The sequence below is a fragment of the Aotus nancymaae genome, unplaced genomic scaffold (genome assembly GCF_030222135.1).
Source record: "Aotus nancymaae isolate 86718 unplaced genomic scaffold, 86718_ANA_hifiasm-v0.15.2.pri h1tg000011l, whole genome shotgun sequence".
NCBI lineage: Eukaryota > Metazoa > Chordata > Mammalia > Primates > Aotidae > Aotus > Aotus nancymaae.
Window position 1 is genome coordinate 49488481 of NW_026988422.1, and position 14782 is coordinate 49503262.

Here is a 14782-nt window from a genome sequence, read left to right on the forward strand (position 1 = left end):
TAAATGTCTTTTCTAGTCCTTAGTGTCTTCTGCCTTTTTCTAGAACTTTCATGAGCAAGTTATTTTGAATTTTCTAGAGTTTTAAGTATTATTTGAGCAAAAAAATTGAACTGTGGCTCTGAGCCATTTCAGTGTTTCATTTACTGTTTTCAGTATAGTCATTGATTTTCTCTTATTACACTTTGAGTCTTCGATTGATTACCTTATATGTATATACCTTTCTCATTTCAAATCAAGCATAATGGATTTTCCCCTTTCTTCGTGTCCCCTATGACCTAAACAGAAAAGGATTAATGTAGTCTATCTTTAGCTTGATTTGAGGTACACTAAGCATCATGATTTAAGCCACTTTTACAGATTACCCTTTTAGGTCTCAGCTCTAGGTCTTTTAGCCCTTTTAGCTCTCAGCTTTAGGTCTCTGTGCTGAGACCTAAAAGCATTAGGTTCTAACCAAACTCTTAACGCAGTGAATAAACTTTCTTACATGCAGATGAGAGTCTTCTTTTAAATAGCAAATCCATAGTTTCCAAACTAAAGGTCAGATGTTTAAATTATGATGTTCCTTCACTCTTTTTTTCCTTAAAAAAAAAAAGACTGAGTCAGTAATAAAGCTTTGGATCAGTTTGAGAATATTATTTATTCCCAAGATTCTTATTTAATATTGTACAGAAATTAAATGACGAAGATCTCCCATTCCCACATGATACCACACTCCTCGGTTTCTCTCAGATTTTTTGTGGCTATAGCAACAAGTGTGAGAATGCTTATTGCTTTAGGTGTCTGCCATGAGTTCATAGTCTCAAAGAATCAGTAACTCTGCTACTTGATTATTGAAGCAATATTGACCAAATCTTGCTGAATTTTATCAGGATTCTCCGATTCATAAAGGCTCTTAACTCTTCCTAAGGTTCTTGATGGTATGCATTCTGCTTTGTTCTAAAAAAAAAGACCAGCTTGCTGTGATGTATTTGAATATGAAACTTACCTATTCTGGAGGTAACTTGTATTTACCCATCTCAGTTTTTCCTTTGGAATCATTTTATAGACTGCAGCTTTTGTTTCTAGGGCTCTCTGCTTGACAGGACGGATGATATCCCTGGAAAATAGTTTTAGATTTAGTGTTTGTTGACTGTATTATTTAAGGCTCATATTAATTGAGAACTGGTTTACATTGCCTCTTTCTATGTAGGATAAAAGATTCTGTTCTTAGAGTCACCCATCCTCTTTCTTGTAGACAAAACAGCTAGGAAAACTTCTCAGACTAATTTTGTTATATGAAGAACTAAGATACCTTAGGAATAATTTAGCAATAGCTTGTCCAAATTAAAACAGAGTTGAACTTTAGAATGGAAAAAAAAGAAATTCTCATGTTAGCTAAACATTTGCTGTCTGGATCTCTCAGTTAAAAAGTGGCATAATACTTCTCAAGTGAGCCAGTGTAGAGCATGTTCTACATTCAGTTGTGAAAATGGCTGATAGCTATCATCAAGTACGATTTTTTAAAAATGTTCCATGCCTGATATTTTTAATTGTTGAATTCAGGTATCTGTTTACTTGGTGGCTTTAACTTCATAATGAAAAAGTAGATTTTGTTGTAATATATAAAATTGTGGAGATAGACGGAATTAATAGAGAAATTAAAGTTTTTCTTTTAAGATAATTTGAGTTTCATCATAGAAAATAAGCTCAGAATGCTGAAATGCTCCTGGAATAAACGAACTGTTTTACTTTTTTCCTAAAGATATTGATGTATGTAACTTTGAATTCAGAGATGATTGCATTTGCATATTCTGAGTGATGAAGTGAAAGAAGTAAAAGACTGAGTAATAAAGAAGTGAAAGAAAGAACTTATACACTGCTGGTTGGAGTGTAAATTATTAGTTCAGCCATTGTAGAAAGCAGTGTGGAAATTACTTGAAGAATTAAAAACAGAACTACCATTTGACCCAGCAATCCCATTATTGGATATATACACAAAGGAATATAAATCATTCTACCATAAAGATACATGCACGCATATGTTCACTGCAGCACTATTCACAGGAGCAAAGACATGGAATCAACCTAAATGCCCAACAGTGGTAGACTGGATAAAGAAAATGTGGTACATATATGCCATGAAATACTATGCAATCATAAGAAAGAATGAGATTGTGTCCTTTGCAGAGACGTGGGTGGAGCTGGAGGCCATTAGCAAACTAACACAGAAACAGAAAACCAAATACCACATTTTGTCACTTATAAGTGGGAGCAAAATGATGAGAACACATGGACACATAGAGGGGAACAACAGACACTGGGGGCCTATCAGGGTGCAGAGTGGAAGGAGGGAGAGGATCAGGAAAAATAACTAATGAGTACTAGACTTAACACCTGGGTGACAAAATAATCTGAAAAACAAACCCACAGATTTACCTGTATACAAACCTACACATATACCCTTGAACTTAAAATTTTTTAAAGAAGGAAAAAGTAAAAGATTTTTTTAAATGTAATTGCCCAATTTCACATTTGTTTAGAGATTTTTCTAAGTAACTTTCTTTCACTGTAATCTCCTTAAATATATACATACAGTTTTCATTGGATTCATTGAAATCCAATCCAGCAGGATTCTTTCCTAAATAAGAAACATGCTAAATCAGTCCTGGCCTATTTTATGATTTTTGGTACTTGTCACCTATAAAGAGAAGTTAAGGGGACATCACCACCAACCCCATAAAAATACAAAAATACCGTCAGAGACTAGTATGAACACCTCTGTGAACACCAATTAGAAAACCTACAAGAAATAGATAAATTTCTGAAAACATGCAACTTCCCAAGACTGAACCAGAGAGAAATCCATACCCTGAACAGACCAATAACAAGTTCTGAAATTGAGTCAGTAATAAAAAGCCTGCCATCCAGAAAAGGCCCAGGACCAGGCAGCCAAATTCTACCACACGTACAAGAAGACCATTCCTACTGAATCTATTCCAAAAAATTGAGGAGAGGCTCCTCCCTAACTCATTCTGTGAGGACAACATCATTCTGATACCAAAACCTGCCAAAACGCAAGAAAAAAAAAGAAAACATCAGGCCAATATCCTTGATGAACACAGATGCAAAAGTCCTTGACAAAATAATAGCAAGCCAAGTCCATCAGCATATCAAAAAGCTAAAAGGCATCCAAATAAGAAGTCAAACTACCTCTCTTTTTGGGCAAGATGATCCTACACCTAGAAAATCCCATAGTCCCATACATTACCACCTCACACCTATTCCAAAGGTGACTATACAATTGGAAGTAAATCACTCCTCAGTAATCGCATAGCATTTCATAGGTTTAAATTAAATATTGGTTGGCTGTTTGTTTGTTATCTTCTTCCCTTATTCCTTCCTGACTACATCATTAAGTATAATTATCAGTATAAAAGAGGTTTTCAATACCCATTACTAAATTGCATTCTAGCCTGGGCAAGAAAGCAATACTCCCATTCTCTCTCCCTCTTTCTTTTCCTTCTCCCTCCTCCCCATTCTCTCTCTCTCTTTCTCTTCCTTTTTCCTCCTTCCTATTCTCTCTCTCTCTTTCTCTTTAAAAAAAAAAAAAGAAATCACTAAGGGCAGGCCAGCACAGTGGCTCAGGCCCGTAATCCCAGAAAAAAAAAAAAAAAAAAGAAAAAGAAAAAGAAAGTAAGGGGCTGGGTGTGGTGGCTCATGCCTGTAATCCCAGCACTTTGGGAGGCTGAGGCTGGTGGATCACCTGACGTAAGGAGTTCAAGATCAGCCTGGCCAACATGGTAAAACCCCATCTCTACTAAAAATACAAAAATTAGCTGGGTGTGGTGCCGGGCATCTGTAATTCCAGCTATTCAGGAGGCTGAGACAGGAGAGTCACTTGAACCTGGGAGGTGGAGGTTGCAGTGAGCCGAGATCTTGCCATTGTACTCCAGCCTGGGGAACAAGAGTGAAACTCCATCTCAAAAAAAAAAAAAAAGATACAAAATTTGTATGTGGAAGTCTAGGGGCTTAAGAGATGATAAAAGTTAGATAAAAATTAAAAGAAGGTATGGAAAATCTCTACACAAACAGTACCTATACTGTAGCAGGGCAGCCAGTGTATCAGAAATATGTTAAAGGGAGAGAGGTCCTCTACTTAGATCCAATAACTGTCTATGGCATCTCAACCTTCTGAAAGTAGGAAGCTGGGAGTTGAGGGTAGGTAGAGGGAGAGACCAGACCATCCCTTCACACAGAATATGGAAAAGGAGTCTGTAGAACTTTGAGAAAAATCTTGCAGAGTGTACATCGTCACCTAAGACTAGAATAGCTAATGTGATTGTGAAATGGAATATTTATTTAGTGTATGAAATTTGGGTTGATGGGTGGGGGGATCCTTTGTAATTTATTTAAAAAAAAAAAAAAAAAGAAAAGAAAATCCCATAGTCCCTACCCTAAAGCGCCTAGATCTGACAAACAACTTCAGCAAAGTTTCATGCTACAAAATCGATGTACAAAAATCAGTAGCATTTCTATACATCAGTAATGACCAAGGTGAGAGCTCGATCAGGAATGCAATCCTAGTCACAATTGCCACAAAAAGAATAAAATACGTAAGAATACTGCTATCTAGGGAGGTGCAAAATCTCTACAAGGAGAATTATAAAACACTGCTGAAAGAAATCAGAGATGACACAAACAAATGGAAAAACACTCCAGGCTCATGGGTAGGAAAAATCAGTATCGTTAAAATGGCCATACTGCCCAAAGCAATTTACAGATTCAATGCTATTCCCTGATATCAAACTACCAATGACATTCTTCACAGAACTAGGAAAAAGAACTGATTTAAAATTCATATGGAATCAGAAAAGAGCCTGAATAGCCAAAGCAATCCTAAGCAAAAAGAACAAAGGAGGAGGCATTGCATTACCCAAATTCAAACTATACTACAAGGCTACACTAACCATGGTATGGGTACCAAACACCATGGAACCAGTACCATGTACCACCATACCAAACAGCATGGTACTGGTACAAAACAGACACATAGACCAGTAGTACAGAATGGAGAGTCCAGAAATAAAGTCATACACCTACAACTTTCTAATCTTTGACAAAGCTGACAAAAACAAGCTGGGGGGAAGGAGTCCCTAGTCAATAAATTGTGCTGAGATAACTGGCTAGCTATATGCAGAAGATTGAAACTGGACCCCTTCCTTTCCCTATATATAAAAATTAAGTCAAGATGGATAAAAGACTTAAATGTAAAACCTAAAACCATAAAAATCCTAGAAGAAAACCTAGGAAATACCACAGGACATAGGCCCTGAAAAAGATTGCATGATGAAGACGCCAAAAGCAGTTGCAACACAAACAAAAATTGGCAACTAGAATCTCATTAAAGAACTACTGCCCAGCGAAAGAAACTATCAACACAGTAAATAGACAACCAACAGAATGGGAGAAAATATTTGCAAGCCGTGAAAGGTCTAATATCCAGAAGCTATAAGGAACTTAAACAAATTAACAAGCAAAAAGCAACCTTATTAAAAAGGCAAAGGACATGAGAGACTCTTTTCAAAAGACATATACACAGTCAACAAGTATGAAACATCACTAATCATTAAAGAAATGCAAATCAAAACCACAGTGACATGCCATCAGAATAAGGTAACAGTCAGAATGCTGTTATTAAAAGTCAAAAAATAGCATGATGGTGAGGCTGCAGAGAAAAGGGAGCATTTATACATTGCCAGTGGAAATGTAAATTAGTTCAACCACCAGAAAGTAGTTCAGCAGTTTCTCAAAGAACTTAAAAGAGAGCTACTATTTAACACAGCAATCCCATTATTGGGTATATAACCAAAGGAATATAAATCATTCTGCTATAAAGACACATGTACTCATGTGTTCACCACAGCACTATTTACAATAGCAAAGACATGGAATCAACCTAGTTGCCCATCAGTGGTAGACTGGAAAAAGAAAATGTGGTACATATATATCATGGAATAGTATGTAGCCATAAAAAAGAATGAGACCATGTCCTTTGCAGCACCATATAAGTGGGAGCTAAACATTGAGTACATATGGACGCAAATAAGAGAGTAATAGACACCAGGGCCTACTTGAGGGTGAAAGGTGGGAGGAAGGTGAAGATCAAAAAACTACACATCAGTTACTATGCTTATTATTTGGGGTGTATACTAAACCCCTACGGCACATAATTTATAAAACAAACCTGCACATGTACTGCTGAAACTAATAGCTAAAAGAAAGAGAGAGGTTGACCTCTCTATATAGCTTATCTTTACTTTCTCTTTCTCCCTGACAGAATCCCAAGGACTGCAGCAAAGCCAAGAAGCTGGTGTGTAATATCAACAAAGGCTGTGGCTATGGCTGTCAACTCCATCATGTGGTCTACTGCTTCATGATTGCATATGGCACCCAGCGAACACTCATCTTGGAATCTCAGAATTGGCGTTATGCTACTGGTGGATGGGAGACTGTGTTTAGGCCTGTAAGTGAGACATGCACAGACAGATCTGGCATATCCACTGGACACTGGTCAGGTAAGGAACCTGTGCAGCATGTGAGATCTCTGGGATGATTCACTTCATTACCAAATCATTAGATTTCTAGGTAGACCTTCATGGAACATACTCGTCTTTTCCTCTGGATCTATGAATACTATACATTTTCCAGATAAAATCTAGAAGAACAGTATCTTATTTTTAAAGTATTTTATTATGTAATTCATTTCTGATGCTTGGTTTTATGTGAATTTAGAAAAATCACTGAGTTTTTTTCAGGCAGCATAATTTAATCTTTTAATAATAATGCTATGTCTTTCACTCTGTAGGATGCTTTCACATTATTGAACTCATTTTAATATGAAATAATCATTATATAAAGTAATTCAGTGACTCTCAAACTGGATAATCATTAGGATGCATGAGAATCACCTGGAAAACTTCATAAAACACCATTTTCTGATAAGGAAGGTCTGGGATGCAGCCTGAGAGTTTTAATTTATGACAAAAGTTTTAGGTGTAGGGACCATGATGCTTTGAGAACCACTCAGGTGGACCTTGCTGGTAACTTCATCTTCATTTTACAGTTGAGGACAATGAAGCCTAATTTGTTTATGTGTTTTTAATTGTATTCAGGGAATATTTAATGAATAGTAATGTGACTAAGGTACTATATTAGATATTACAAGCAGATAGAAAGATCAGTAAGAAATTTCCTTCCTCTCCAAGGAAGTGATGATGGAGTAAAATACAGAAAAGAGTTTCTTACTGCTAGCGTAGTGCTTTTCTTTCTACAATCATGAGCTTTAAATAAGAACTAAAGTTGGGCTACCTTGTTAAAATCGTGGCTTGTTTTGTAATCTTGGACAAGTTACTTAACCCAGGTCTTAGTTTCCTTATCAGTAAAATGAAGAGTAATAACTTACTTTATTGAATTGTTGGTAGATTAAATGAAGTAATATAGGTAATGCACTTAGTATCTGATATATGAACTCATATCTAGTAATTTTTAGCTACTATGAGTAGCCTTTATTCATTAAACAAATGTATAATGAGTGCCTACAGTGTGGCAGATACTGAATTAAGTGATCAGGATAAATGCTAAGCAAGACAGTACACATTCTGTACATTCACATCTTGTGGGAAGTCCAGCATTTTTAAAAACCTGAGGCATTTCAGTTAGTGTCGTTTATCATGGGGCTAAGCATCTTTCTTCCACAAGCTACAACACTAGATATGAAATAGGGAGCTATGACATCAGCAAAGTAACTTTCATTCCTTCATTTCTTTTGCCTCCTTTGAAAAAAAAAATATAGGTAGTATCTGACTCTTTGCAGAAGTGTCATGAAATTTGAGTACTTTCAATAAAATATTTTGAGTTTGCTCTGCCAAAAGTCCTATATGGATTAAAAGTATTATCTTGTGATTTTTGTCTTCTATAGGGTGATTCAGAAGCCATGTTTTATATATCAACATATTTTTTTATTTTTAACTCACTTCAAATTTTAAGGTGAACCTCTTTATCTAGAACCTAGTTAAGATTTAGTTTTAAGGTTATATCTTGCGCTGATCTGGTCTGTACTTTTCATAACTAGTGCCAACAGATTAGTTATAAAGCTTAGGAAGATATTAAATTCGTCATTCAGAAAAAGTAACTCTACTAGCCCCACTACAACTAACTCTTTTTATTTCATGGACTTAGTTCAATTTAAACTTCTTTGATTGTAGAAATATATAGCCAGGGCCAAACTATGTTTCTCTGGTTCTGGGGGGAGACAACTTTTTGGTTGGTAGTCAGAAAAGTGAAAAGTTACCAGATTTATCAGGTTTTAATATATAGTTTAGTTCTACCTATGTGCTACAAGTGGTTATTTGGTTTTTTTGATTTTTAATCCTTACTTGTATGTTTTGAGGTCTGTAGTGGCAACCACAGGGTATGAAAATATAAAATGGCTTGAATTTCAAACATTCAGAATTTCTTAATGTTACAACTTAAAAGGATGTAGAAATCATCCTTTCTTTATTCATCTGGAATCAAAGGGCTAGTAAAAGCTAAATGGTTTATCCAGGGTCATACAACTTATAAATGCCAGAATTCTGGTTAGCACATTCACTTCTACATACCCCCAATCTAAGTCCTTATCAGTAAGCTCATGCCGACCACCTTACCTAGCAAAATGATCATTAGAGGCATAGAAACTGCCTGGAATATCTAGGAATTAAATAATTTTAATAATTTGGATACCAATCTTACATCTGAAGAGAGATTCCTTTTAAGCTTAGAATATTTTTTGTTTTTATGAAGAGGATGGCTGCCATCGATTTCTGTTAGCTTATTTACATTGTATGTTTACCCTTTAAAGAAACTATTGAACATATTTCCAAGAATTAGAGGAACTAGTGAATTCTAATAAGCTTCTTGACAGTAGTCCTTCAGTTACTCATAAATCAACTGTGCCTTTTGTCATTGAGTTTTGCAAAGAATCTTGGGATATTTCCTTTGTCACCATCATTGTGAAATTATAATTGTTCATACACACTTGACATGATGTCCCTGCAGACGGAATTTAGTAATTCTTGTACAAGTCTGTCCACCAGTGCAGGAATTAGTATGTACATAGATCATTTCATAGCTACATCATACCTTATTATAGGTTGATGTCTATTTTTCTTCTGCATTATTTTATGTTTGTATATGAAGAAACTATATCCTTTGTAGCAAGTAAAATGGTTAAGTGAAGAAAAATACTAAAGATGATGCTTCCAATAAAAAGTAATCAAAATGTTTCCCACCACCTGTACATGCCATGTCTATTCCTAATAGTTTACGTGTCCTAAGGTAGATGATGAAATGATCAATTTACTTTTTTACACCACAAGATGTTTCCTAAACCTGAACTTAACTACACAATGTAGACCTGATTGTTCCACATGGATTCCTTCTGATAATTCAATGAATAGATGATCTAGTGATAGAGAACCCCATTTAAATTCAGTTCCCCACTTCAGTCTTTTTCCTTGTAAAAACTAAAAATTATTCACCTTTACAGTTAAACTACATAGGCTGTTTTGTCATTCTTTCTCTTGTCTTTTTCCCACTGTCTTAATAAATGCGTAAGTTAAACTGAATTCTTAATATGTTAAATGTAATTGGAAAATTTTATTTGTAAATGAAAATAATGACTAGTAAAAAAAATAATTTATAGATATGACAAAGTCTGATGCCCCCCTGGAGGCGAGGTGCCTAGTTTAAATACATGTTTAGGTAGATGACCATTTGGTATATTCACTTATCTAAACAGGATGGCTCATTTCCAAAAGGTTCTAGTCAAAGAGTTTTATTTGACATCCTTAAGGTTAACGTGGAGGCAGCCTTAAACCAAAACTTATTCAATTAAAATATTTGCTATTTGCTAAATACCTATGCTGGATTGCATGGAGAGACACAGTCTCTTCCCTGTAAAGGGCAGTCAAGGGGGAAAGGTAGACAACTGAATAAGCAATAAAAACATGTTGTGCTAATGTGATGGTGTGGGTATGTTAAGACTACCCTGAAGCAAATAGCTCATTTGTATTTGGGGTTCTTTTGGAAGAAATTATTTTTAAGCTGAGAGTTAAATTAAGAATAGGAGTCAACCAAGGAGACACGTGGTAGAAGAATTTTCTGTCAGTGGGTGCAGTATGTGAAAAGAAAGGCAAGAGAGCATGGAACCATTGAGGTAATTAGTAGTAGTTCATTGTAAACCTTGAATATTGAGACCAGCTGATGTTTCATTTTAAAAACAAGCGTCACTGAAAGGATTTCCATTTTGATGGTTGTGTATTTTTGTTCTTCATTAAAACTGACAGGTTTTAATTCAATATTCAAAGCTCTTTGTTTTGATTTTGATTTAGAGATAGTCAGTTATAAGAAGTCAGATTGATTTCAGGTGCCTTTTTGTGTTATCTCGTAGCTATTAAACTGTTTATTCAAATATCTCACTCAGGTCAGAAGGAAAATCTTTAGCAAGCAGAGCACAAATGAAATATGGATCTATTTCTGATTTCTCTATCCTGTTTAGCTGCTCTATTTATGTCTATCTTTATACTTTAAATTTTTATCAGCCATCAAATATTTCACAGCATTTTGATTAGAAAGCTGTACATACATCTAGAAGTGGTATTGCTAGGTCATAGGAAAGTATACATTTCTTTAACTTGCCTACATATGCCTAATCCCTCAATGGACAAATTATTTCAAAGTCTTCTCTGCTTTCAGAATGCATCTCCTGTTAATCTGTCTTCTACACTGCCATCAGAATGATATTTTCAAAACCAAATATGACTTTCTCTCCTTTCCTAAAGCCTTCCATGGCTGCTTAGTGTATAGAAATTTCTTGCTTAGAATATAGGAAATGCCCTTTCACATAAACAGCTTACTTTTCAAAATGTGCCCTGCACTCCATAATTCACTAGTCCACCTACAAATTTATTCCTTGAAAGTTTTGTCTGCTTTTACTGCTATACTGGGAACATGTAATTCCTTCTCTCTAGAGAATATCTTTCCTCCACTTCATCTCATGAAATCCTATTTATATTTTAGTATCATTTCTTTTGTGATATTTTCCTCCAATTGACCCCATGTTTTCACTGTATTTAAAGTTTATTTTCATGTTTCTTTGACTATATTGTGAGTTGTTTAAGAAGCTTGTCCTATTTATTTTTGTCTCCTCATTGCCTAATAATACCGGCCATTACTCATTACTCAGTTATTTTTTTAATTAAATTGCCTATGATAAGCAGAATGGTCCTTGAAAATTTTTAATTTCCCTCTGAATCTATCAAATAAAATATAGCCTTATCTAAGTGATTCAGAGGTTTCTGGTGAAGAGCAAATGAAGTAATAGGCATGGAAACGTTTGAAGAATGTTTTTAAAATATGATGGCCTTGTTGTTTATAACAAAATTTCACTAGAATTAATCCTCTTGGTTTCTTATAAGCTTATTATGGTAGGCCTTTACCTTCATATATTTGCATTGGTTAAAATTATTCTAATATTAAAGACTTTAAAGATTTTTATTTCTAATGTTTTCATTAAAACTGAAAATAACTAAGTTAAAAAATACTTTTGCATTTAAAACTGTAGATTAAATAAGGCATTTTCTTATATAAAATCTGAGTTGTATGTGTGTACGTGTCTTTTCTGATATCTTTGATTCAATAAACATTGAGTACTGCTCAGTTCAGGCACTATGATCATGATAATATTACAGTGATAGCTTATATTTAGTGAACCATACTGTATTACTGTGCTAAGAACATTACATATATTATTTCATTTAATATTCACAATACCTTATTATCCACAGTTTATATAGGTAAGTAACTTGCCAGAGGTAGTACAGCCACTAAGATACAGAAAACCCAGTCTCACTTCAAAACCTGACCTTTAAATATTGTGCTCAGGGGTCAGCAAACTATAACACCCACAGCCTTGTAAGGCCTGCTATATATTTAGCAGGTTGTTTTAAAAAGAAGATGTAGCAGAGACATAATGTGGCCTGCAAAGAATAAAAATATTTACTATCTGGCCCTTTAAGAAAGTGTTTGTCAACCTCAAGATGGTTAAAGAGAGTCCCTGGAACTCCAGAAGCTCTCAGTCCAAATAGGAAATAAACACAAACATTTTTAAATTCTGCCTCATAAGGCAAAATGTGGTTAGTGATGTTAATATAAAGATTTAAACAAGAATCCAAAGATGGTTAGGCACGGTGGCTTACGCTTGTAATCCCAACACTTTGGGAGGTTGAGGCAGGATTACTGCCTCAGACTAGGAGTTTGAGAGCAGCCCATCAACATAGTGAGACCTGGTTTCTTTTTTAAAAAAATTGTTTTTAAATAGCTGAGCATGGTGGCACATGCCTATAGTCCCGGCTACTTGGGAAGCTGAGGTAGAAGGATTGCTTGAGCCTAGGAATTCAAAGCTACAGTGAACTAGGATCATGCCATTGCACTCTAGCCTGGGCAACAGAGTCTCAGAAAACACTCTAGCCTGGGCAACCGTGTCTCAGGAAAAAAAAAGGAACCCCAAGGAATTGGAGGTTGTAATCATTTCAGCCAGAAAACTTAGAAGAAAAAACTTAGAAGAAATGGCATTTGAACTGGTTTTGAAATAGTTGTAAAGTGACCAGAAATCTTAGGTATAGAATTCTTCACACCTGCACTACTTGACAGGGGATGACAAAAATACTTGCTCATGACGTGCCAAGATATCAGAACTCCTGGACATTATTTTTCCTTCTACCTCTTATTTGCTGAATTATGTAGAAGAGTGCGTCAAACCATCTGCTTCTCAGTTTAGCCATTAGTCAATTGTGAATAAAAAATTGGTTCTTATAGTTATCTTGTATTTTTCAAGTGAATCAAAAAAAATCTGAAAGAGGGTGCTTCAGTGCAGGTATTTTTTTAAGCTGTAAAAACATGAAAATGGTAGTGCTTTAGTTAAATAAACCTTGCATTTTGTATTCAGTCTTAACTGTCATTGGATTGACAAAACTGAAAACCAATGTTTACATTTACAGTAATTGCAATTTTTGCAATAGGTTTCTTATTTATAGGAATTTAGCATTTAATTTTATAATACATTTGCATTAATTTGGAAGAAAAAAATGAAACCATGCTTTTGAAGAATATTTGCAAAAGTAGTCAAGTTAATATAGAATTGCTTGTTAGGAAACTTTTTAATTGAATTGAGGAAATGACACAAGATTGGCATTGTTATTACTCAACCCTTGGTGTAAACAGTGCCAAAGATATAATGAATACCACCATGAAAGATTTGTATTTTGTAATTAAACACACAGAAAAATACTAAACTACATTGGGAGATGCATTTTCTGCCAATATAATTTAGAATATGGTAGTTAAATAATCATATATTTGGATATTGAGGAATTTTATTCTCACAGAGAAAAAAAGGGGCCAGGTGCAGTGGCTCATGCCTAAAGTCCCAGCACTTTGAGAGGCCGAGCTGGGCAGATCACGAGGTTAGGAGATCGAGACCATCCTGGCCAACATGGTGAAACCTCATATCTACAAAAACACAAAAATTATCTGGGTGTGGTGGCGTGTGCCTGTAAGATCCCAGCTACTCGGGATGCTGAGGCATGAGAATCACTTGAACCTAGGAGGCGGAGATTGCAGTGAGCCAAGATTGCGCCACTGCACTCCAACCTGGCAACAGAGCAAGACTCTGTCTTAAAAAAAAGAGAGAGAGAAAAAAGGATAAATTATGTGGATTGAAAAATATTTCAAACACCAAAAATAAATGCAGAGGAGACATAAAGTTTCTCTGATTTTACAGTTTGTGCAAAATGGAATCCATTGTATTAGTAATGAATGTTATGTCTATATTCATGACAGTTTTTAAAAATCTGATAATAGTTTCAAACTATTTCTTTTTCTGAATATAATTAATATTAATATATAATTGGACTATATTAATGTATATGTGGGCAAATCACTGTTCCCTATTCTATTGTGGATATATAATTTAAATTAAATATTTCTCATTTGAATAAATGAAATCTCTTTGAACATTTTTCTGAGCCTGGAAAGAATATATGTTAATGATAATTATCAATTTTGGTTTCTGTGTTATATGTTAGTGCATATATTTTGGTTGGCATTGATTTTATATTAAAATATATATTTGGTAGCATTTTCAGTTGTTTGATAAAAAGACTTTTACTATAATATACCCCTAAATATTTATCAGTACATATTCCTATCTATTTTAGTAGTGGAATAATCTATCTAATTGAGTGAAAACAGGAGTAACCGCAGATGCATAAAATAATATATCTGTAAATTATTGCATTTGCTGTCTTAAAGACTGCCTTGCAATTCTGTTTCATGGAAATGAACTACCAGTAGGTCTTTAGAATATGCTGAGATGATTAAAGAAAAAGTGAAGAAAAGAATCCTTCTGAAAAGGTTAAATGTAGTCTTTTGAGTTGTGGCTAAAAAATAGTCTGAACCCTCTATCTATTCATGTCATTCTTTAAAAATAATGGAAAGAAATGATTCCAAAAGCTATATTTTGAAGATATTATCTGTTGTCAAGGGCAAACTAGCATTTTAAAGCTATTGGTTTGATATGGTTTAGCTTTGTGTTCCCACCCAAACTTCATCTTAAATTATAACCCGCAAGTGTTAAGGGAAGAACCTGAGGGGAGGTGATTGAATCACAGGGGCGATTTCCCCCATGCTGCTCTTGTGATTATGA

At 34.8% G+C, this 14782-nt stretch overlaps 1 protein-coding gene across 11 annotated transcripts in view; it reads left to right on the plus strand.

The window, feature by feature from the left end:
• Positions 1–14782, plus strand: part of FUT8 (fucosyltransferase 8) — a 486032-nt gene that overhangs the window by 418646 nt on the left and 52604 nt on the right. For all 11 annotated transcript variants that reach the window (XM_064374947.1, XM_064374953.1, XM_012438120.3 and 8 more), the window contains one exon: positions 6317–6554. In XM_064374947.1, coding sequence (XP_064231017.1) covers positions 6317–6554 — 238 coding nt within the window. The remainder of the gene's footprint in view (positions 1–6316; positions 6555–14782) is intronic.